This window comes from Schistocerca serialis, chromosome 2 (assembly GCF_023864345.2).
Source record: "Schistocerca serialis cubense isolate TAMUIC-IGC-003099 chromosome 2, iqSchSeri2.2, whole genome shotgun sequence".
Classification (NCBI taxonomy): Eukaryota; Metazoa; Arthropoda; class Insecta; order Orthoptera; family Acrididae; genus Schistocerca; species Schistocerca serialis.
Window position 1 is genome coordinate 917,164,951 of NC_064639.1, and position 23,309 is coordinate 917,188,259.

Below are 23,309 nucleotides of genomic sequence, written 5' to 3' on the forward strand. Positions count from 1 at the left end.
TCCGATTAATTTCCATTAGTACACGATCACGGTCAAACTTAAATCCCTGTCGAAGTAGTAACACTTTAGAGGACTTGCTCTTATAGTAATAACCTATAGTATAAGCTGACGCTACGTTTTTATGAGTTACACAAGGAAACACAGACTGGATTTAGAATACTTCGCATACACGCACCACCACTGATACTTTGTTTTGGCCCATTTTCCTGGAAGCTCTTATCACAAAGACATACCTGCAAAACAGAAATGACAAGAGAGCTTTTATATGAAGATACGTCACAATACAAAGACCAGACATGATTTATTATCTCTCACCGTGGATTCCGGATGCCAACACAGTTGGAATCTAATTTCACTTATCACAGACACACATGATAGTTTTATATAAAGTCAAGCCAGCAAAACTGCCTGACGAAGTAGCGCCACTTCTACGTCTCTGCTGGAAGGTTTGTTTCATTTTCAATCTATTGTTTCGTAATCTGGTTATCAAAATAATAATCATAAAGAGTTTATTTAGACTGCGGTAATTCCATAGCTTTACCCCTTAAGTCATTTAACCTACCACTCACCATGTTGGCAAAACTTTGACTTTTTAAATGTAAGAAAGAACCCTACGGTCTTAATGGTGATAAGTCAAAAATTCAATAAATAAATTTTAGAAGTTGTTAAATAAATCGTAAAATAAGAAGTATTTGACATGAACATTGTTCGTTTTGGTTTCTAATGCAATCAGAGCGCACGTATCATATAAAGGACGAAAAATGCGTGTGAAATTCATAATGTTATGAGAAATTTGCTATACTGTAATTACCAGTACCCCGACAAATCACAGTGTTAAGACTTGAAGTGTTATTCATCACAACAAGGCACAGTACACGTTCCTTTTAAGATTTGTTATAAAAACTGAAACGCTCATTGCTGTTTTGCACCGGTTTAACCGTCCTTGAACAATATTTACCATGCAAGGAAACATTTAGCATTCTGATAATGAGTAGGTTGTAAAAGTAAGTAATAATAAACTTATGAATTTATTCTGCGTCTGAGTCAACTCTAATATTAAATACCAGTTTCGCAGTGTGCCCTCAAACACTACAAACACACACACACTTATCAGTCGGTTGCTTTCTGATGATTACCACGCCAGCAATACAACACAACACTAACAATGTTAATAAATGTACTTTTACATTTTCGCCGGTAAACATCGTGAAATATTCTCGAAATAGAGTAACTTACTCAGGGTGATTCAAAAGTAAGGGCCCACCCTTCTAAAGCAAAACAACTGGATAACCAGAAATTTAAAGTGGTATGAGATAAGAGAGGGGGAAAAACGTGCAAAGCTGTTACCAACATGGTGACCAATTTGAAAGCATCCATCATGGACGCAACTCGTAATTTCACAGAGGAAACGGTGTCATGTGACTTATCAAACAGATATAGCACGAGGGAAAAAAAGGGTGTCTTTCATTTGGGCATAGTCATTCTCGAGCTATGTCACATTGTGTACAGATTAAGGCAAATGCTGGTGATAAATAGGGAACGGAATTTTATGTAAATAATTTTTCTTGTTTATAGATAAAAAACTGTAACTAAGACAGAAATTCCCGGAACAGCACACTTTAATGGTACATAAAATCTACTTCACATAAAAATACGTATTTTTGTAATATTTTATTTAAATAAATATTTTAAATAATTTTGTTAAAATGCATAATTTGTTATTTTTCTTTGCTATAAATTTTATTTTTAACAAAAAATCTCGTGCATCGTCTTATTATGAGAACGCTATTTGAATGAACTTCATTCGTAGACGTACGAGTATTGTGTAGTGAGTGAGCTTGGCTGTCTGAATGGGAAATGCTTTGGTTGTGATGTGGACGGCTGCCGCATCAGTGTACCCAACAGTCTTTTGTCATAGCCCTCGTCTTGTTTGAAGAAGACTGTTACACAGTACTGTCTTAAGTGAAATGCCCCGTGATATATCGGTCAAGGGTTCACTCTCGTTAGTAACAATAAGTTGCTTAGTTTAGTGACATCTTTACAAGTAATGGGAGAATTCTTTTTTGTCAAAAATGTGGGAAACCAGTAAATGCAGACCAGCGATCTCAAGCGTTGCAACATTTAGCAAGTAGTAAACATAGAATGGGCGCTTCACGTACAACTTCTAACATGCTCTTTTAGGTGAAGCAGCATCTTCTTTACACATCCTAGTTTTAGAAAGTTCCGAATATGATGCAGATTTATGCAACATTTTTCTTTCGCGTGATATTCCTTTATATAAACTGAAAATTCGGCGCTCAGAAATATTTTAAAAAGTACACTAATTTTGAAACATCAGAAAAATCAGTATTAACAAAGACCAGAGTAGACTGTGAAAATAAAATAAAAACTTGGGTAAGAATTGACGAATCACCGGACTCTAGCGTTAGGAAAGTGGGAAATGTTGTACGTGTGCTACAAAATGATTAAATAGTTTCCAATTGGTGTTTTCTATTAGCCTGTAAAGAAATATCGGGATCGAATAACAGCTCGCTTATTCAATGAATCCCAGCGGCTTTGTGCTCGAATGAGATGAAATTTGTTTTACTCTTACTTACGGATGCTGATCCAGGTATGAAGAAGGCAGTGGAAAGCTTTTCTGTAAGCTTACCGTACATGATAGACGTAACTTGTGTAGGACGTAGTTCAGACAGAGTTATGTGAGCAGATAGGTACTTTGTTTTGCTAAGTGGACAAATCGGGTGCTCGCAAATGGCAAAAAGGTGTGTGTGAAAGCGCCAACATGAAGTGATATGTTCAGAGCCAGAAATACACATTTTGCTCTTCTACCTGGACCTATAGTCATTCGTTGAGGGACACGGTTGGAAGCAGGAGTGTATTATGCAAAACATTTTGAAATCGGTGATCGAAGAACTAAATGAGGATGATGCTTCTTCAACTGAAATTTTTCAGAACGTATTCAACGACAGTACACTAAAAATGAATTATCTTACACATATGAAAATTTGTGTTTTTTGTTTCACTCTATAAAAAAGAGAAAGAAACATCAACTAGCTTGTTAACTGTGACAGGTAATGAAGTGCACAAGATTGAGGAAGAAATTAATTGGCTCAAAAGTGGAAACTATTGAACTGGAGTTTAAAAGTGTGTTCCAACAAAATCATGGTTTTCATACAATGTGTAAAATTGCTAAAAGTTTTGGAAGGGGAAGTAGACGTTGGTGAAATCGAAAATGCGCGTGCCAGTGAATTTCTTTTGCTGTAATATACAAGACTATTACCCTTGTAATGCAAAACGTTGAGAAAATGTTTCGTGGTTCACTGCAATAGCAAGTTGTTTCAATCCACCACTACGTCAGCTTGATGGATAAGTGATCTTTTAACGTAAGTGATTACATTTCTGCAACATTGAAACAAAATGTTTTTGCATCTTTATGCATGTTTTTTATATTTTTTCCAGATAAAAAAACGAGATATATCAAAGTTCTTTAGCACATACAACTTCATTCCCTAGTGATAGCACACACACGTGTGGCTCGGTGGTTCACCCGATGCGGTAGCTCAGCGTGTTCGATCAAGGGGGTAGACACCTTCTAAAACAAAATAATGAGTGATGATCTCATCTAGAAAGTAAGAAAGGTATCTTGCGAAATCCGTAAAGGACCGCAGACGACAGAACGAAGAAGAAACAGATCGAAAGAAATAGTACACACACAAAAGTAGTAATGGTATAGTGTAAGACTACAAATCCAAAGATCTGGCAATGTTTTTTGATGTAAGAAATGTCGAATTGCACTTAAACTGTAGGTACCCCAAGGAAAACTGACTAGGTAAGTTAAGTTCGAAGATCGGAGGAAGGCAACAGCATACGACTTTCAGCAGGACCACATCTAGTAAAGCACTGTTCAAAGCCACAGTATCTTCGGGTTGATGAATGATTTACTTTACTTTTTAACACATGAAGGCGACAGAAAGTTGTAGACCTGTCGTCCATCAGAATTTTGCCACGGCTAACACCACTCTGCTATTCATTGTTAAAATCGTCGAGTAGATATGTCGGACACGAATCTAAGTTTTCGAACTCCTACAGAAATTCTACCAATCTCCACACTTGTCGAGACAGACACACCACTCATAAGCGCACGTCTTGACTCACCGACCTCTCGAAGCGCACTGACCCAGCCCAACATGGCCACTGCCCTCACACAGCCTCGATCTGTCGTAGAAAAACCTACAAAATTACACACGTACTGTACATATTACGATACAAACTGCACATCTAAACACTTTACTTGATATCACTGGCGCACTAACTCCTTCATGACAGTTTTTACGAAGTGCTTGGTTTTTTGGGATATAGGAATCTGATTCAGTGAAATTTTAAACCTTAGTAAAATTAAATCTCAGAACATAGCTGTTGTTGTCTATTATGTAAAAGTGCCCCAACCTTTTTGTTTAGCCATTTATTTTGAACGAAAATGCGGTTTTTAACCCTCGCAATCAACTATATTTGTACTACCGAAACAGAAAATCTGAAGTTAATTCCGCAGTAGTATTGTTCAAGAGCTACCAGCGCACATTTTGTTCGTTAAGATATTAAGAACTTGGAGGCGTTTGGAACTTATTAACATTTAAATGTAATAAATATACTCATAATTTCCATTGACCACATCTAAAGTACTATCTACGTCTAAACCCACATAAGTGCGCAGCAAGTCACCGCAAGGTGCATGATGAAGGGTACCTTGTGCCATTACTACTCATTACCTTTCGCGTCCCACTAGCAAATGGAGCGAGGGAGAAGCGACTGCCTATATGCCTCTGTCCGAGTCCTAATGTCTCTTACATTGCCTTCACGGTTCTTCCGGGAAATGTTTTTTGGCGGCAGCAGAATCATTCTCTAATCGGCCGCAAATGATACACTCCTGGAAATTGAAATAAGAACACCGTGAATTCATTGTCCCAGGAAGGGGAAACTTTATTGACACATTCCTGGGGTCAGATACATCTCATGATCACACTGACAGAACCACAGGCACATAGACACAGGCAACAGAGCATGCACAATGTCGGCACTAGTACAGTGTATATCCACCTTTCGCAGAAATGCAGGCTGCTATTCTCCCATGGAGACGATCGTAGAGATGCTGGATGTAGTCCTGTGGAACGGCTTGCCATGCCATTTACACCTGGCGCCTCAGTTGGACCAGCGTTCGTGCCGGACGTGCAGACCGCGTGAGACGACGCTTCATCCAGTCCCAAACATGCTCAATGGAGACAGATCCGGAGATCTTGCTGGCCAGGGTAGTTGACTTACACCTTCTAGAGCACGTTGGGTGGCACGGGATACATGCGGACGTGCATTGTCCTGTTGGAACAGCAAGTTCCCTTGCCGGTCTAGGAATGGTAGAACGATGGGTTCGATGACGGTTTGGATGTACCGTGCACTATTCAGTGTCCCCTCGACGATCACCAGTGGTGTACGGCCAGTGTAGGAGATCGCTCCCCACACCATGATGCCGGGTGTTGGCCCTGTGTGCCTCGGTCGTATGCAGTCCTGATTGTGGCGCTCACCTGCACGGCGCCAAACACGCATACGACCATCATTGGCACCAAGGCAGAAGCGACTCTCATCGCTGAAGACGACACGTCTCCATTCGTCCCTCCATTCACGCCTGTCGCGACACCACTGGAGGCGGGCTGCACGATGTTGGGGCGTGAGCGGAAGACGGCCTAACGGTGTGCGGGACCGTAGCCCAGCTTCATGGAGACGGTTACGAATGGTCCTCGCCGATACCCCAGGAGCAACAGTGTCCCTAATTTGCTGGGAAGTGGCGGTGCGGTCCCCTACGGCACTGCGTAGGATCCTACGGTCTTGGCGTGCATCCGTGCGTCGCTGCGGTCCGGTCCCAGGTCGACGGGCACGTGCACCTTCCGCCGACCACTGGCGACAACATCGATGTACTGTGGAGACCTCACGTCCCACGTGTTGAGCAATTCGTCGGTACGTCCACCCGGCCTCCCGCATGCCCACAATACGCCCTCGCTCAAAGTCCGTCAACTGCACATACGGTTCACGTCCACGCTGTCGCGGCATGCTACCAGTGTTAAAGACTGCGATGGAGCTCCGTATGCCACGGCAAACTGGCTGACACTGACGGCGGCGGTGCACAAATGCTGCGCAGTTAGCGCCATTCGACGGCCAACACCGCGGTTCCTGGTGTGTCCGCTGTGCCGTGCGTGTGATCATTGCTTGTACAGCCCTCTCGCAGTGTCCGGAGCAAGTATGGTGGGTCTGACACACCGGTGTCAATGTGTTCTTTTTTCCATTTCCAGGAGTGTATATGACCTCAGCTCCAGGCCACATGTTGACCTGCAATGTCCACTCGACTTGGGGAGAACCAATCGCAGTAACCCTTGAGACAACGTGCTAACCACCTGACAACGAGCTACTTTGTGGCCGGATACTCTGCCAATAGCACAGGCTCAGGTGTAGTCTGCTGGTCAGATTGAGAACACCACTTGTTACGAGTACCTCCTCGCGCGCTGTGCTCACCTCTGGTGATCACAGGGTTGCCGTGAGAAGAGGCACGTTGGTCCAGACACTGGACTCTTTTTCATAGTGAACGCGTTTGCAGTCCCTGTCTAACTACTCTGATGTATTATTTCAGTCGTTTACATAGGTCACTTCAGCTGAATGTCAAGATGAGCCGCTGAACAAGACTACAATCGACTTACTACCAATCTGAACCAATGCTCCATCCCGAATGATTTGGACACTGACGAGAAGTTATTGCGTTTCCTCTCCTTGGATTAATTTTTCCCTGTTTCGAGGCTATATCTGATTGCATTGGGATAACTTCACCGATCTTTCTTACAGGACTTGAGCTCGCACACGTCGCAGCGACATGGACAAGCCAGGACTGTTCAGCTGCGCTGGAACGCCATATAGAGCGCTGGCCGACGCTCAGATTGCAGAGCTCTGGTCCGCCCTCAGCTGGCCCCAGGACCCACTGCCGGTGCTCGACGTTGGCTGCGGTCCTGGTGACGTCACTAAGAAGGTACATCTTTCTGTAGTCTCATTGCAGTCCCTGATGTTTTCTGGGAAGTGTTATCACTATACTGGGTGTTTCGAAATTCCTATTGCAGACTTCTATGATATGTAAAGCGGACTTGGTAGATACAGTTTTGGAAAGGGATCCTCTCCGGAAATGTCCCGTTTGGATACAAAATCATTTTGAAGATTGAATTACTTTCAGCTATTAACACAGACTGTAAAGAGGGCGCCACCCTCAGTGTCTGTTGTAATTATGACATCACATTGTAATTATGGCATCCCATTAGAAACAGGCGAATGTGTTACAGAGGACGTAGGGTAGTTGCAATTGAAGATTGTTAGTCTCTTCCGCAAACTGCGATGAATTTGGGTCTGTGATACCAAATCCTCAAGAGACAGCAATAAAACGATAAAAAATTGTTATTCCATGCATTAAAGGAAATGAAGCACTTGAGAATAAAAATTAACTCGGAAACTACAATAATTAATGAGTGCTTAATTTGGGCATCAATTTCTTAATGGTGTCAGGGTGCTCGAGGGATAATAATTAGATGATGATGATGCATAATCACGGATGCGCCTTTCCCTGATTTTTGTGTTTGATTTAGTTACGTTATACAGGTTACTATCACCAGGTTTTTGTGCGAATTTTAATAATACCTGCAAGGTGATACCTGCAAGGTGAAGCTGGCCATAACAAGATGCCAGTGTGTGGCGACTGAACTTTCCAGAGAGCTACTTCAGGAACTGCAGCAAAAGACACAGGTTGACCATAAAAATGTTGCCACTTTGGTCTGTCGACAACCTCCTTTGACAGCAGAAATTTTAAACTGCAACCAGTGACCCTCGCTGTTGGACCACCTTGGAGAGATCAACATGCATTTCCACATAACGTATAGTCAGACTCCGTACCACATGGACCTGCAGTATTTGTTGTAGCAGTTTGCCTGGTTGCTGGAGCATTTGTTCAAAGAAGGCGTCCTGATTTCGACTTGCAAACCATTTGAGCATGTAATAGCTACCACTAAATGCTGGACCACTATAAAAGATTCATTCGGTTTCAAAGCTCTATGTTTTCCAAAGTATTGCATGTAAAATATGACTGATGCAGGAATAGAACCGTAAATTCACCAAGATTGAATTTTTCACTCTACAAATGTTCTATGGGTGCCCCTCTGGTCTCACAACACAGTCATCACAGCAGCATTGATGTAAACACGGTCCTCAATGCACCCTCAAAGGAAAAAAGCCACGAGGTGTAAGGTCGCGGGACCAGGGCGGCCAAGTGAGCAGAGCCACATCACCTTTGGTAGTGGCGAACATCGAAGCTTTCGTCTTGTTGGAAGATGGAATCAGCAATCAGCTGTGGAAACAACCACAGCTACAACATACCACCGTAAGTGGTACCCGTCATAGTTTCCTCACAGAAAAAAAAGGCCCATACAGCTTCGTCTGTGACATTGCACAGCAAACATTAACCTTCGGCGAATCTGGTACATGCGCCGGAATTTCATGATGATGCTCAGTGCCCCAGAAACTCACACTGTGGCGATTAACCTTTCCAGATAAAGGAAGGTTGCTTCGTCGCTGAATAGCAGCTGGGAGGCGAAATGTTCATTCTCAAGTGCTTCCTTCACTGTGATGCAAAATTGAAGGCGCCGGCCATAATGTTCCGGTCTTAAATCTTTCACGATCTGCAGACGCAATGGTTTGCAATGTAACCGCCTTCGCAAAATCTTCCACCCAGTTTGCTGTGGTGTTCCAAGTTCGTGGCTTGCTCAGACCGTTGATTTTTTTATTTTTTTGACTGTGTACGAAACTTTCCCTCACCCTCTCCCAATAAATGTATCTGTTCTCAGAGGCCCTAGTTCCACTGCGGCTAACTTTTCCTGGTAATTTACTTTTCTGTTCCAAGAATGAGATTTTCATACTGCACCTGAGTGTGTGCTGATACGAAACTTGGTCGACCAGCAGTTCCCGTTTACAGAGAGAACCAGTAGTACCCTGAAATTGTCGATACCAACGCATAATGCTCTGTTTACATGGCGATTATTTTCTCTTATCACTTCTGAATGGACGCTGTACTTTTGTAATAGATAAACATCTCGCATATTCCAACCTACAAAAGCTCTTTTCTTGCCGCCATTTTGTCAAGGTACTGAACTCGTATCTCACCTGGCGGACACAATGCAAAATCGGTGAGTTTACCGTTCTGTTTCTACATCAATTGCATTTTCACTATTCTGCTGCTATCGTACCATCATTTGAGAGAACATCTCCTGTGGCGGCTCGTGAGTATACATTTTGGGCGTTCACAAGTTTTCAGATTCTGATAAATTCGAGAGTGTGAAATTAATAGCGTCTGCTATATAACAGTTATGCTTATCAACAAGTTTATGCAACTAGAGCCACTGCCAATAATAATAAAAACACTATCAATAATAATAAAAACAGTAATGATAATAAGAATTATTATAATATGCATATCTTCACCGAAAAAGAAAGAATTGTTTTGTGGAATCTTGTTATTTTGTACATAATTAAGTACAGTCTAGGGCAGTAACGAAATAATGTGTAAGCTTTCGTAGTTCTCCATTTCACGTTATTTTGTTAATTGAAGTTTTCGTGCCTTTCCAATTTTCGAACAAATGTACAAGATTCCTAACAGATGTAGTAGTTCACGAATTTACTTCCGGTCTGAAAATCAGATATTCTTACGCTGCATACACACAACAACTCGTGCTAACCGTACACTTCCTTGTTACATGTACGCTTGTAGTCATGCTTATTTGATTTCGTCACTCTCCCAATAAAAGTATCTGTTCTCAGAGGCCCTAGTTCCACTGCGGCTAACTTTTCCTGGTAATTTACTTTTCTGTTCCCAGAATGAGATTTTCACTCTGCGCCTAAGTGTGTGCTGACATGAAACTTCTTAGCAGATGAAATCTGTGTACCGGACCAAGACTCGAACTCGGCATCTTTGCCTTTCGTGGTTAAGTGCACTATCGACTGAGATATCCAAGTACGACTCACGGCTCGTCCTCACTGTTTTACGTTTCTGTTAGCATTTAAAACAGATGCAACATAGTTCTTGTTTACACTACACATGAAAGCCGATTCCTGCACAGTAAACATGTGACTCCAAACACAAAGTACCGTTTGTGGAAATGATTAAACTTAAGTAGTAATGTGTGTCAGCATGGTCACTTGACTAGAATACAAATGAGGTGCAATACAATACAATGTGGGCCTACAGCACATATAAATCTGACTCACCATAAGATCAACAGCTTTCAGAAGCAAGAGTAAATGCCACAATCTCACAACCGACAGTGCCGTGTTTTAGACCCATATGATTCTCACCGCCTCAAATGGATTACTGTTCAGAAACCCACAAAATAGGTTTGCTGCCAGTACGATTATAACATATACTGGCGTGTATTCTAATTTTACTACAGTATGTAGTGAATGAAATAGCATATCTGAGAAATGTGCTAACATTTATAATCCGTTCATCATAAGAATAAACCTGATGTAAACATTGCAGAACGTATTCCTCCTTTGCTGGAACTTCATTGGATTTCAGTTTTACGTGGGGCTGCGGCCAAGCTGTCTTGAGTACTGTCAAGTACGACAGTAAGGGTACGTTTTGTGCTATGCGTTACGCGCACATCGACTTAGCGGTAATACGGGACAACAGCTTCACCGGCGCATTTAACTTGGACAGCACTGGCCGGTCAGCTAGTACAGTTAGCCTGCAGTGACGTGGCTAGTTGCAGTTCACACGTAAAAAGAGACGAGCAGAGGAGCAATACAGCTTCGAATGTCAATTTATTTTTAATCAGAATGAAATAATACACTGGAAATCTCCCACAATACGCTTCTTAGACGACTAGACGAAAACCACAACCTGTTATCGTTTTTAGCTAACGTACTACTGTAATTAAAAACAGGAATGATGAAAGTGCCTGACTTATCCACAGGGTAATTTTTCTGCATAAGCTGTGTATAGCGTATGAGAGTATTGAAGGATTTCATCGTATAGTTAAATATCGAGGCCACAGAAGGCATTAATTACAGTCAGTAGGCTGGTAATCTCTTAGCTCCTTCCTTATCTGAATCCGAGAAATAAATTTCAGTTCCGGAAGTGTCGCGTGCTACATTGATAACGAGCCTATCAACAACGGAATCCACGAAGCCAACTAGGCGCAGCATTTTCTTTCCTTCTTTTACGACTAGCCGAGCCGTTCTATATACCGCAAGCGTTCGGCAGTGACGTGTGAAAAAGCTGCTTGCGTTAGTTCCAGCACGTGTGGCAGCTTTGTTACTTCTCGGGCAAAATCCCGCAGCTTGGCTCCAGATCAGTTCCGTTGGGTTAATATTGTAATGGTACAGTAGCAAATGTAAAAATCCAGCATTTGTATTGTGTGTTCGATGCTGTACAAATGACTGTTTTTCTCATTTCTACGATACTTACGTATGTCTGTGGTATAAAACGATGGACATAGTCCAGATAAAGAGGATTTGGTTTTTTTCATTATTACCTTAAAAATTAAATTATGTTTTCTTAATTCAAACAACTTTTATGAATAGTCTTTCATAAAACATCGATAATTAAAAATTTGTATTTGAAATGGAAACGCTAATTCGCGTCCAATATGTAACTAGGAACAAGGAGACGTGCATTCTTCATAAAAAATGATGATGAGTTTTATAATTACGAGATGTAGGTATTTCAAAATGAACGAGAAAAAATTAGTGTCTGGGAGATTTGAAACACCGCACTAATAACATCTTTGGTTCATATTCCAATTCGCTACCGACTGCAGGGTATACAACGCTGGGAAAACTTCAAAGCCGATTATCTCCGTAAATTTATGAAAAACATTAAGAACAATCTATTTATCAGCACTTTTTAACCGTGTTGCACGCGTGTGTTTCACTACGGAACAGAAAGCAGCCTTGGCCAATTTCAAACTGCGCATTAAGGCTGGGAGCACACAGGTCCAGCATTTCACCTGAAGCAAAATGTTGCGCAACGTTTTGCTGCAAGCGTTTTGCTTCTTTGCTACTCCAGTGTGCGGGAGGTAATATTTTGTTTCAAGCAACAGTACATAATATTGTTTGTATTGTTCTCCTCCAGTAGTGGCGCAATTAACATGTGTGACGAGGAAGTCGACATAGCTATTGCTTTATGGCAGTTTTTGCAAATGCTGGACTCAAATGAAAGGAAACATTGGGTTCACCTGATCAGTCAGAGGAGAGACATTAAGTCTTTCCTCTCAGAACTGAAATTAGATCCGGGAAAATTTTACAGTTATTCTAGAATGAGTGTCAATAGTTTTGAAGTGTTGTTGGAACTCGTCGGAGACAAAATTTCCAAAAAGGACACTAGTTGGATGCAGAACGACTGTTAATAACTTTAAGGTAAGTTTAATTTACTGCAGTTACGATTCAAACGGTTATGTAAAATGTGCAGTTATCACAGTGGTTACCTACGACACTTGATGAACTTCGTAAGTGCCGTAATTAGCCTCATAATAACTTTATAATTAAAATTTATAGTTATACAGGGTGATTCAAAAAGAATACCACAACTTTAGGAATTTAAAACTCTGCAACGACAAAAGGCAGAGCTAAGCACTATCTGTCGGCGAGTTAAGGGAGCTATAAAGTTTCATTTAGTTGTACAGTTGTTCGCTTGAGGGGCTGTTGACTAGGCTTCAGCGTCAGTTGATGCTAAGATGGCGACCGCTCAACAGAAAGCTTTTTGTGTTATTGAGTACGGCAGAAGTGAATCGACGACAGTTGTTCAACGTGCATTTCGAACGAAGTATGGTGTTAAACCTCCTGATAGGTGGTGTATTAAACGTTGGTATAAACAGTTTACAGAGAATGGGTGTTTGTGCAAAGGGAAAAGTTCTGGACGGCCGAGAACGAGTGACGAAAATGTAGCACGCATCCAGCAAGCATTTGTTCGCAGCCCAGGAAAATCGACTCGCAGAGCTAGCAGAGAGCTGCAAATTCCACAATCAACTGTATGGAGAGTCCTACGAAAAAGGTTGGTTATGAAACCTTATCGTCTGAAATTGGTTCAAGCACTGTCTGCAGCTGATAAGATTAAAAGAATCGATTTCTGTGATTTTATCCTTGCTCAAATGGAAACAGATGAATCTTTCGTTTCAAAGATTGTGTTTAGTGATGAAGCAACTTTCCACACTAACGGGAAAGTCAACCGTCACAATGTCTGTATATGGGGCACTGAGAATCCGCGGGAAACAACTCAGTATGAACGTGACTCGCCTAAGGTGAACGTTTTCTGTGCCATTTCAGCCAATGAAGTTTTTGGTCCCTTTTTCTTCGAAGGTGCTACTGTAACTGGACTACAGTATCTGGAGATGTTAGAGAATTGGCTGTTCCCTCAGCTCTAACAAGAAGCACAACAATTCATATTTCAGCAGGATGGAGCGCCACCACATTGGCACTTATCTGTCCGTAACTACCTGAACGTCAACTACCCGAGGCGATGGATCGGCCGCCAGGCAGCCCGTGACAGAGCACTTCATCACTGGCCTCCAAGAAGCCCTGATCTTACCCCCTGCGATTTTTTCTTATGGGGTTATGTTAAGGATATGGTGTTTCGGCCACCTCTCCCAGCCACCATTGATGATTTGAAACGAGAAATAACAGCAGCTATCCAAACTGTTACGCCTGATATGCTACAGAGAGTGTGGAACGAGTTGGAGTATCGGGTTGATATTGCTCGTGTGTCTGGAGGGGGCCATATTGAACATCTCTGAACTTATTTTTGAGTGAAAAAAAAACTTTTTAAATACTCTTTGTAATGATGTATAACAGGAGGTTATATTATGTTTCTTTCATTAAATACACATTTTTAAAGTTGTGGTATTCTTTTTGAATCACCCTGTATTTTGTAATGTGGAACAGCTATACCAGTGGTTCTCAACCTTTTTACTGCTGAGGACCACTTCTACCCTTCAGAATCCGAGGCGGACCACATACAATATTTCGTTTTTAAATAAGTAAATAGAATTTTTTTTTTCCTTTTTGGCAGCAATTCACAGTTCATATATGAACAGAAATGGGACATCCATATAAAATCAGTGGGCTATTTCGTCTTTTAAATTTGTTTCTCTTCTGCATTTATCAAGAAAATAGTTGAATTTATTTTGTATATTTTTGTTTCTATATGTTGCTCATATTGTAATATGATGGTACATAAATTCAAGTCTTTAGGCTTAAATATCATGCTCATAGAACATAATAAATAAGCACTGCTTATTTATACAATCACACATGTCATTAGGTGAAACGAAATGAATCCATAAGTTTTATTAACATATTTTATTAAGTGTTGTTGTTGTTGTGGTTTTCAGTCCTGAGACTGGTTTGATGCAGCTCTCCATGTGCAAGCTTCTTCTTCTCCCAGTACTTATTGTATCCTACATCCCTCTGAATCTGCTTAGTGTATTCATCTCTTGGTCTCCCTCTATGATTTTTACCCTCCACGCTGCCCTCCAATGCTAAATTTGTGATCCCTTGATGCCTCAGAACATGTCCTACCAACTGGTCCCTTCTTCTTGTCAAGTTGTGCCACAAACTCCTCGTCTCCCCAATTCAGTTCAATACCTCCTCATTAGTTATGTGATCTACCCATCTAATCTTCAGCATTCTTCTGTAGCACCACATTTCGAAAGCTTCTATTCTCTTCTTGTCCAAACTATTTATCGTCCATGTTTCACTTCCATACATGGCTGCACTCCATACAAATACTTTCAGAAACGACTTCCTGACACTTAAATCTATACTCGTTGTTAACAAATTTCTCTTCTTCAGAAACGCTTTCCTTGCCATTGCCAATCTACATTTTATATCTTCTCTACTTCGACCATCATCAGTTATTTTGCTCCCCAAATAGCAAAATTCCTTTACTACTTTAAGTGTCTCATTTCCTAATCTAATTCCCTCAGCATCACCCGAATTAATTCGACTACATTCCATTATCCTCGTTTTGCTTTTGTTGATGTTCATCTTATATCCTCCTTGCAAGACACTGTCCATTCCGTTCTACTGCTGTTCCAAATCCTTTGCTGTCTCTGACAGAATTACAGTGTCATCGGCGAACCTTAAAGTTTTTATTTCTTCTCCATGGATGTTAATACCTACTCCAAATTTTTCTTTTGTTTCCTTTACTGCTTGCTCAATATACAGATTGAACAACATTGGGGATAGGCAACAACCCTGTCTCACTCCCTTCCCAACCACTACTTCCCTTTCATGCCCCTCGACTCTCATAACTGCCATTTGGTTCCTGTACAAATTGTAAATAGCCTTTCGTTCCCTGTATTTTTCCCTTCCACCTTTAGAATTTGAAAGAGAGTATTCCAGTCAACATTGTCAAAAGCTTTCTCTAAGTCTACAAATGCTAGATACGTAGGTTTACCTTTCCTTAAACTTTCTTCTATGATAAGTCGTAAGGTCAGTATTGCCTCACGTGTTCCAACATTTCTACGGAATCCAAACTGATCTTCCCCGAGGTCGGCTTCTACCAGTTTTTCCATTCGTCTGTGAAGAAATCGTGTTAGTATTTTGCAGCTGTGACTTATCAATCTGATAGTTCGGTAATTTCCACATCTGTCAACACCTGCTTTCTTTGGGATTGGAATTATTATATTCTTCTTGAAGTCTGAGGGTATTTCGCTTGTGTCATACATCTTGCTCTCAAGTTGGTAGAGTTTTGTCAGGACTGGCTCTCCCAAGGCCATCAGTAGTTCTTATGGAATATTGTCTACTCCCGGGGCCTTGTTTCAACTCAGCACTGAAAGACCTGAGTCGAAACATTTTATTAATTATAAAATAAAATTGATACCAAACGAAATAAAACAATACTTTTCAATCGAAATTGAAAATATAATTGTTACATTATAATGAAACGTCAAAACATATTTCTCAAGGAAGAGTTACTTTTTGTTGAACCACAAAAGGTTATTTGAATTATAATAGTCACCAAACTGTAAAAGATTATATTCGTCTTGAGCAGATATCTGAGATGGTGTCGAATCACCTGGCGGGTTTCTGCCATGAGAACTGCAGGAAGTTGATGCTGGTGAAATTTGAGGGACATTCGGTTGGCCTGAATAAACCCCTTCTTCTTGATCAAGATAGTAGTTCAGCTGTTTTACAACATCCATTTTGAAATGTCTTTGAGAGGTGTCAGACAATTTTTCAATTTCCGGCATTGACCTCTAAAATAAAGCATCATAGGATGTTCTTATGATGATTTTTTGGGGGGTAATCGATTTAAAATATGCAGCCATTGTTTCAGCCACTACCTCCGCTGGTGTCTTAGCCTTTTTTTCCCTTGGATTCATTTCGACCGCTGCTCTAAGTGAAGTTGAAGGACCAGCGACTGCGGCAACATCTGTCCTAGTTGTGGGTTGTTCCAAGTTCCCTTCTGTTCCTTCCTCAGCTGCTACATCTGTTCGCGTTTGAGCCATATTGCTGGTTGTACTTTTTGGATGTCCAATGTAGGGCAGCAAAAAACTCATTGCGTCAGCCAAATACCACTTTTTCTTGTTCCCACTTGATCCACTTGGCATTTTGTTCAGCTCACGCAGATATCTCGCGTATGAGGACCTCAGAACGTGCCACTTGGACTTGCACTCATTACCTACAACAAAACATGAAAAATTAGTAAAATAAGTTAAAAACTATTTGTATGCTAATGGTATTTGGTATTTTCAGGTTTCTGGCTACTGGGGATAGATTTCAATACGTCCATTACAATCTTCGTGTTGGTGCAACGACAGTCGGAAAAATAGTAGCTGAGACATGTACTTATATTTGGGAAGTACTGTCACCGTTGTATATGATGACTGAGCCTACACCTGAAAAATGGGTATCGGTAGCTGAACGCTTTGAAGACTTGTGTAATTTTCCAAACTGCTGTGGCGCAGTAGATGGAAAACATATAAGAATTGAGGGACCATGGAACCGTGGATCAGCCTACTACAATTACAAGAACTTTCACTCTATTGTGCTACAAGCAGTGGTAGATGCTGAAGGAAACTTTTTGGTAGTTGGCGTAGGAGCACCGGGAAGAAAAAATGATGCTGGTGTTTTTCTCTCTTCGAGCTTTGGACAGAGATTCGTTGACAAGAGGTTAAATATCCCTGTACCCCGATTGTTGTACCCAAACAAAAACGTTTCGTTTCCTTACGTGTTTGTAGGTGATGATGCACACGGTTTGGCTGTCAATATGATGGAACCATTTCCAAGATCAACACTTCTAAGTAATGATAGAAAAATATACAACTACAGGATATCTAGAGCTCGCAGAATAGAGAATGCGCGATTAGTATGATGGTTGTGTTTTTCTCTCTTCGAGCTTTGGACAGAGATTCGTTGACAAGAGGTTAAATATCCCTGTACCCCGATTGTTGTACCCAAACAAAAACGTTTCGTTTCCTTACGTGTTTGTAGGTGATGATGCACACGGTTTGGCTACCAATATGATGGAACCATTTCCAAGATCAACATTTCTATGTAATGATAGAAAAATATACAACTACAGGATATCTAGAGCTCGCAGAATAGAGAATGCGCGATTAGTATGATGGTTAAAAAATTCAGAATTCTTGAGCAAGCAATGCTCGTTCATCCAGATGTCACTAAACAAATTGTATTAGCCTGTTGTGTGTTGCACAGTTTCATAAGAAAAAGGGAAGGAAAACTAGCAGAAGTCTATGATGAGCTTATGCATATTGTTGAGGTTGATGAAGAACCACAGCAGGCTGGAACACGAGCTTCAAAAGCAGCCTACAAAGTTAGAGAAAGCTACGTTCGATTTTTTAATAGCCCAGCAGGTGCTGTTCCTTGGCAAGACAGGATGGCCTTTTGTAATTAAGATATCAATCAATACGTGAAGAATTATTAATGTATAGACCTGAATGTAGAAATGAACTCATGTACAAAAGTAAAGATTACGATTAAATTATTACCTTATTATCGTACTAAATAGTAATTTTCAATCAATTTAGAAATATTTTTGTTTAAATCTTAATACAACATTATGTTTAAAGCTGTTAAACGATTGAAAGAAAAGGTTTTCAAGATATGAACACTTTTACAACTCATTAAGGCCATTCTTGATAAAACTGCACGAATTTTATTAATTTGTTTTTTAATTATACATTTCTTAGCTGAGATCTTTATTTCCTGACCTACGTGTTGCCATGCTTTGGCGATCACGTCCTGGTTGTGGTGATCTTTCCTGGTAATCACGTACAACTCGGGTCTGGTTTCCACGAGGGCTACAAGTTTATCAACATCGATAACTGTATCGTCGATCACGCCATCTTCCCCTGTTTCAGTCATTACACAATACACTTGACTAAAACACAGATCCGAAAACACAAAGCAGGCGCTTCTGTACGGTCAGAGCTGGGCGTTACAGCTGTAATGGTGGGTAGTGGAAGGGAGTTGACGTATGCGCAGAACGTTTTGCTCCTTGAAACATCAAGCATCGTGTGTATCGGATCCAGGCGTCGACCAACTGATCAAATGTTTCAAGGCTTTGCGAAACGCCTCGCAACGTTTGCTTGATCAGTGTGCGGGCTCCCATTGAAATACATGGAGCGCTCGTACCTAGCAAAACATTTTGTTTCGCTACACTTGCTTTAGGTGAAATGCTGGATCAGTGTGCGCCCAGCCTACCATCGCGACAATCAAAGCACAACACTGCAGAGGCTGTGACTGTACACGATTTTTTAAATAAAAACTACGTAGGTAAAGCGTGATTAAGAAAAACATTTATGGCTTTTAATACATTTGAATATCTTAAAGTTTCATTTAACGTAACTTAGTAATAAGATATCTAATACATAAGTAGGACCTACTTCCAAGAGCGTAACAACACCAGTGTACGTGTGCTACGGCTTCTGACCAATCATCGTGTTTGTGTTTGTTTACATCAGGTTTATTCTTATGATGAACGGATTATAGTCTCCAGCTGCGCGTTGAAATGCCACTTAGCCCTGTGCAGCAGAGGTTTGGGCCCTTGGCCTTCTCAAAGTACAGCTCTTATGGGCGCCCCGAAAGCTCTGGTGTTTCAGTCTACCCGTGTCCTATTAACCTGCGTACAATTTTCGTGTTCCACTGCTTACATCCAAGGGAAATGAACAGGGTCGCTAAACTTCACTATCGAATCCATGGCTCTGTGTATCTCTCTTATGTTTAATTGCATCATTATGTGACATTTAGCATTATTATTTTCATAGTGCTTTTTTATGCTATTGGATATCCCACCCACCGTCTGAATAAAATTGTAAATGTCTCGCCAGAGTGCACTAGAGTGTGGTAACATAACTATCACCGCCCAGCGAGAGTTTAGCGAATGACTGGAGGAAACATACCCTATGAGCGAAATATGTCCCGTTACTTGAGTTTCCTTGCTTGCTGACTGCGGTTAATGTGCGTTGTTAGCAAGTTTCTTTTTGTGAGTGTATTATGCATGGGTTTATTGAGTTGCATGTTCTTGCGAATAACAGCAGCATACGACGAGTTTGAAAACAACACAATATGAATTGGGTGTGGAATTTATCAGGTAAAATTTTGGAACATGCGGTTAAGATGAAAGTAAAGGAACTTGGAGCTCCCAGACCCGATGTAAACATGGATCAAGGACAAAATCTGCGTAAATTCAGATAAGGGAATACAAGCAATTTCAACAGACCAGTGTATACTGTAGATGAGTCATTTTGTGCGCTATATCACTTAATTTGCATATTTTTGTAATACACAAGTAAAAATACGACAAATACAATGTGTAATTTACCATGGCAGTTGTTCAGGTTGCTCACATCATCCAATCAGAGCGAAAGATGGGTGACATCATGGAGACATCACTGTTTTCTCATGCGAACTCATAAACGCCGCGGTTTGAGCAGACAAAACGCTAAACATTTGAAGTTTAGAAACGAAAATACCAAATAAATGAAGCATGCACCAAAGCTAAGATACACTGCATTAAAGATATCTCCAAAACGGGTCTTTTAGTACGATTTGTTGTGGTAAACTGTCGAGAGATGTGACGTTCGGAGATAAATAAGCTACCTACAGATTTTATCTTGGAGTTAACTGTTGGTGTTATTTAGTAGTTCATTATGTAACGGGAAGAAGATACAGTTTGTAAAGGTTTGGCTAGAGTGTGATATTTGTCTGGTGAACTTATATTCTCTTCCACACACCAATGTTGTAGAGTGAAGCATGGAATTATTTTTTGAGCTGTGTCACAGCTGCAGAGAGCAAAACAAGAAAGTGTACTTTGTTCTGACAGGTCATAGCTCCGCGACTGCCGCCTGGCACGAAGCTGGTGGCCTGTGACATCAGCCCAGACATGTTGGAGTTCTGCAGGCAGCACAACGCACTACCTGGCACCATTACGTACGAGATATTTGACGCAATGACACCTCACCTGGAGAAATCTTCCGTGTGGCAGTACGCACTCTTTGGCAAGGTGTTCGCCGTGATGGTCATACACTGGCTGTCTGACGACAGGTATTAGAACATGGAACATACATAGAACTGAACAAAGAAATGAACATCTTGACAGAATAGGAAATACAATACACAGTTTATGGGTGCAGCAAGTGTAAAGTAGGTGTAACAAGCATACCATCTGCTGTCTGTAGTGTGTCAAATGGCTCCGAGCACTATGGAACTTAGCTTGTGAGGTAATCAGTCCCCTAGAACTTCGAACTATTTAAACCTAACTAACCTAAGGACATCACATACAGCCATGCCCGAGGCAGGATTCGAACCTGCGACCGTAGCTGTCGCGCGGTTCCAGACTGTAGAACCGCTCGGCCACATTGGCCGACTCTGTAGTGTGTCATCCAAGTTGGTAGCATCTGCCACCGTCACTGAGTGGGGAGACCAGGAATGCAGGGTGTATAATAGCACATCTCAGAAATATTATAGTTTATTCTTGGCATTACAACATTACAAAACTTCATATGTACGTGAGAGTGTTGTACCTGGAGAATGGTGCACCTAGCAACTTATAATATTTACCAGTAGGTGTTTCATCGTAGTAACTGATTTCACTGTCACATGGAGGAAGGCGTACTACTCATTTCTTATTGTTTCTGTCGTTGCGGGACACAAGATTGTGTTCTGTGCAGGACTTGTAAATATTTTGAGTTCCACACAATTAAGTGCTGTGTGATATATTAAAGCTATTTGGAAGACACCGTTACTTCTTCGGTAAAGAATTCTATGATGAGTAAAATTCTATATTTTTTAGAAGTAGGTTTATAGCGTATGAACAGTTAAGCCATACTTCGTCTGTAATACACCAATACACCGTCTTTTATGTTGAAAATAATAGTTAAATATAATATAATTAAAAATGAACTGAGATTCTGTGTTTTCTTCATATTTATACCTGTCTTCTAAACGAAAATTTGTGCTAGTTGCCAATAGCTTCTATTTCTGAACGTATTTAACTTGCAGTAGCCTTTTGATAATACGTCTACATAGTCTGACGTCACTTCCAGTTCTAAGCAAAGAAGGGAAAGCAGAAAGGTGGAAGGAGTATATAGAGGGTCTATACAAGGGCGATGTACTTGAGGACAATATTATGGAAATGGAAGAGGATGTAGATGAAGATGAAATGGGAGATACGATACTGCGTGAAGAGTTTGACAGAGCACTGAAAGACCTGAGTCGAAACAAGGCCCCCGGAGTAGACAATATTTCATTGGAACTACTGACGGCCGTGGGAGAGCCAGTCCTGACAAAACTCTACCATCTGGTGAGCAAGATGTATGAAACAGGCGAAATACCCTCAGACTTCAAGAAGAATATAATAATTCCAATCCCAAAGAAAGCAGGTGTTGACAGATGTGAAAATTACCGAACTATCAGCTTAATAAGTCACAGCTGCAAAATACTAACACGAATTCTTTACAGACGAATGGAAAAACTAGTAGAAGCCAACCTCGGGGAAGATCAGTTTGGATTCCGTAGAAACACTGGAACACGTGAGGCAATACTGACCTTACGACTTATCTTAGAAGAAAGATTAAGGAAAGGCAAACCTACGTTTCTAGCATTTGTAGACTTAGAGAAAGCTTTTGACAATGTTGACTGGAATACTCTCTTTCAAATTCTAAAGGCGGCAGGGGTAAAATACAGGGAGCGAAAGGCTATTTACAATTTGTACAGAAACCAGATGGCAGTTATAAGAGTCGAGGGACATGAAAGGGAAGCAGTGGTTGGGAAGGGAGTAAGACAGGGTTGTAGCCTCTCCCCGATGTTGTTCAATCTGTATATTGAGCAAGCAGTAAAGGAAACAAAAGAAAAATTCGGAGTAGGTATTAAAATTCATGGAGAAGAAATAAAAACTTTGAGGTTCGCCGATGACATTGTAATTCTGTCAGAGACAGCAAAGGACTTGGAAGAGCAGTTGAATGGAATGGACAGTGTCTTGAAAGGAGGATATAAGATGAAGATCAACAAAAGCAAAACAAGGATAATGGAATGTAGTCTAATTAAGTCGGGTGATACTGAGGGAATTAGATTAGGAAATGAGGCACTTAAAGTAGTAAAGGAGTTTTGCTATTTGGGGAGCAAAATAACTGATGATGGTCGAAGTAGAGAGGATATAAAATGTAGGCTGGCAATGGCAAGGAAAGCGTTTCTGAAGAAGAGAAATTTGTTAACATCCAGTATTGATTTAAGTGTCAGGAAGTCATTTCTGAAAGTATTCGTATGGAGTGTAGCCATGTATGGAAGTGAAACATGGACGATAAATAGTGTGGACAAGAAGAGAATAGAAGCTTTCGAAATGTGGTGCTACAGAAGAATGCTGAAGATAAGGTGGGTAGATCACGTAACTAATGAGGAGGTATTGAATAGGATTGGGGAGAAGAGAAGTTTGTGGCACAACTTGACCAGAAGAAGGGATCGGTTGGTAGGACATGTTCTGAGGCATCAAGGGATCACCAATTTAGTATTGGAGGGCAGCGTGGAGGGTAAAAATCGTAGAGGGAGACCAAGAGATGAATACACTAAGCAGATTCAGAAGGATGTAGGTTGCAGTAGGTACTGGGAGATGAAAAAGCTTGCACAGGATAGAGTAGCATGGAGAGCTGCATCAAACCAGTCTCAGGACTGAAGACCACAACAACAACAACAGTCTGACGTCACTTCCTGATCATTGATGTGTA

The 23,309-nt window shown here is 40.9% G+C and overlaps 1 protein-coding gene across 1 annotated transcript in view; it reads left to right on the forward strand.

Annotated features, from left to right (window-relative positions):
* Positions 1-430: 430 nt before the first annotated feature.
* Positions 431-23,309, forward strand: part of LOC126456355 (juvenile hormone acid O-methyltransferase-like) — a 41,455-nt gene continuing 18,576 nt past the window's right edge. Inside the window, exons 1-3 of the mRNA XM_050092107.1 lie at positions 431-446; positions 6,880-7,060; positions 20,414-20,634. Of these exons, the coding sequence (XP_049948064.1) occupies positions 6,908-7,060; positions 20,414-20,634 (374 nt within the window). The 5' untranslated portion in view covers positions 431-446; positions 6,880-6,907. The remainder of the gene's footprint in view (positions 447-6,879; positions 7,061-20,413; positions 20,635-23,309) is intronic.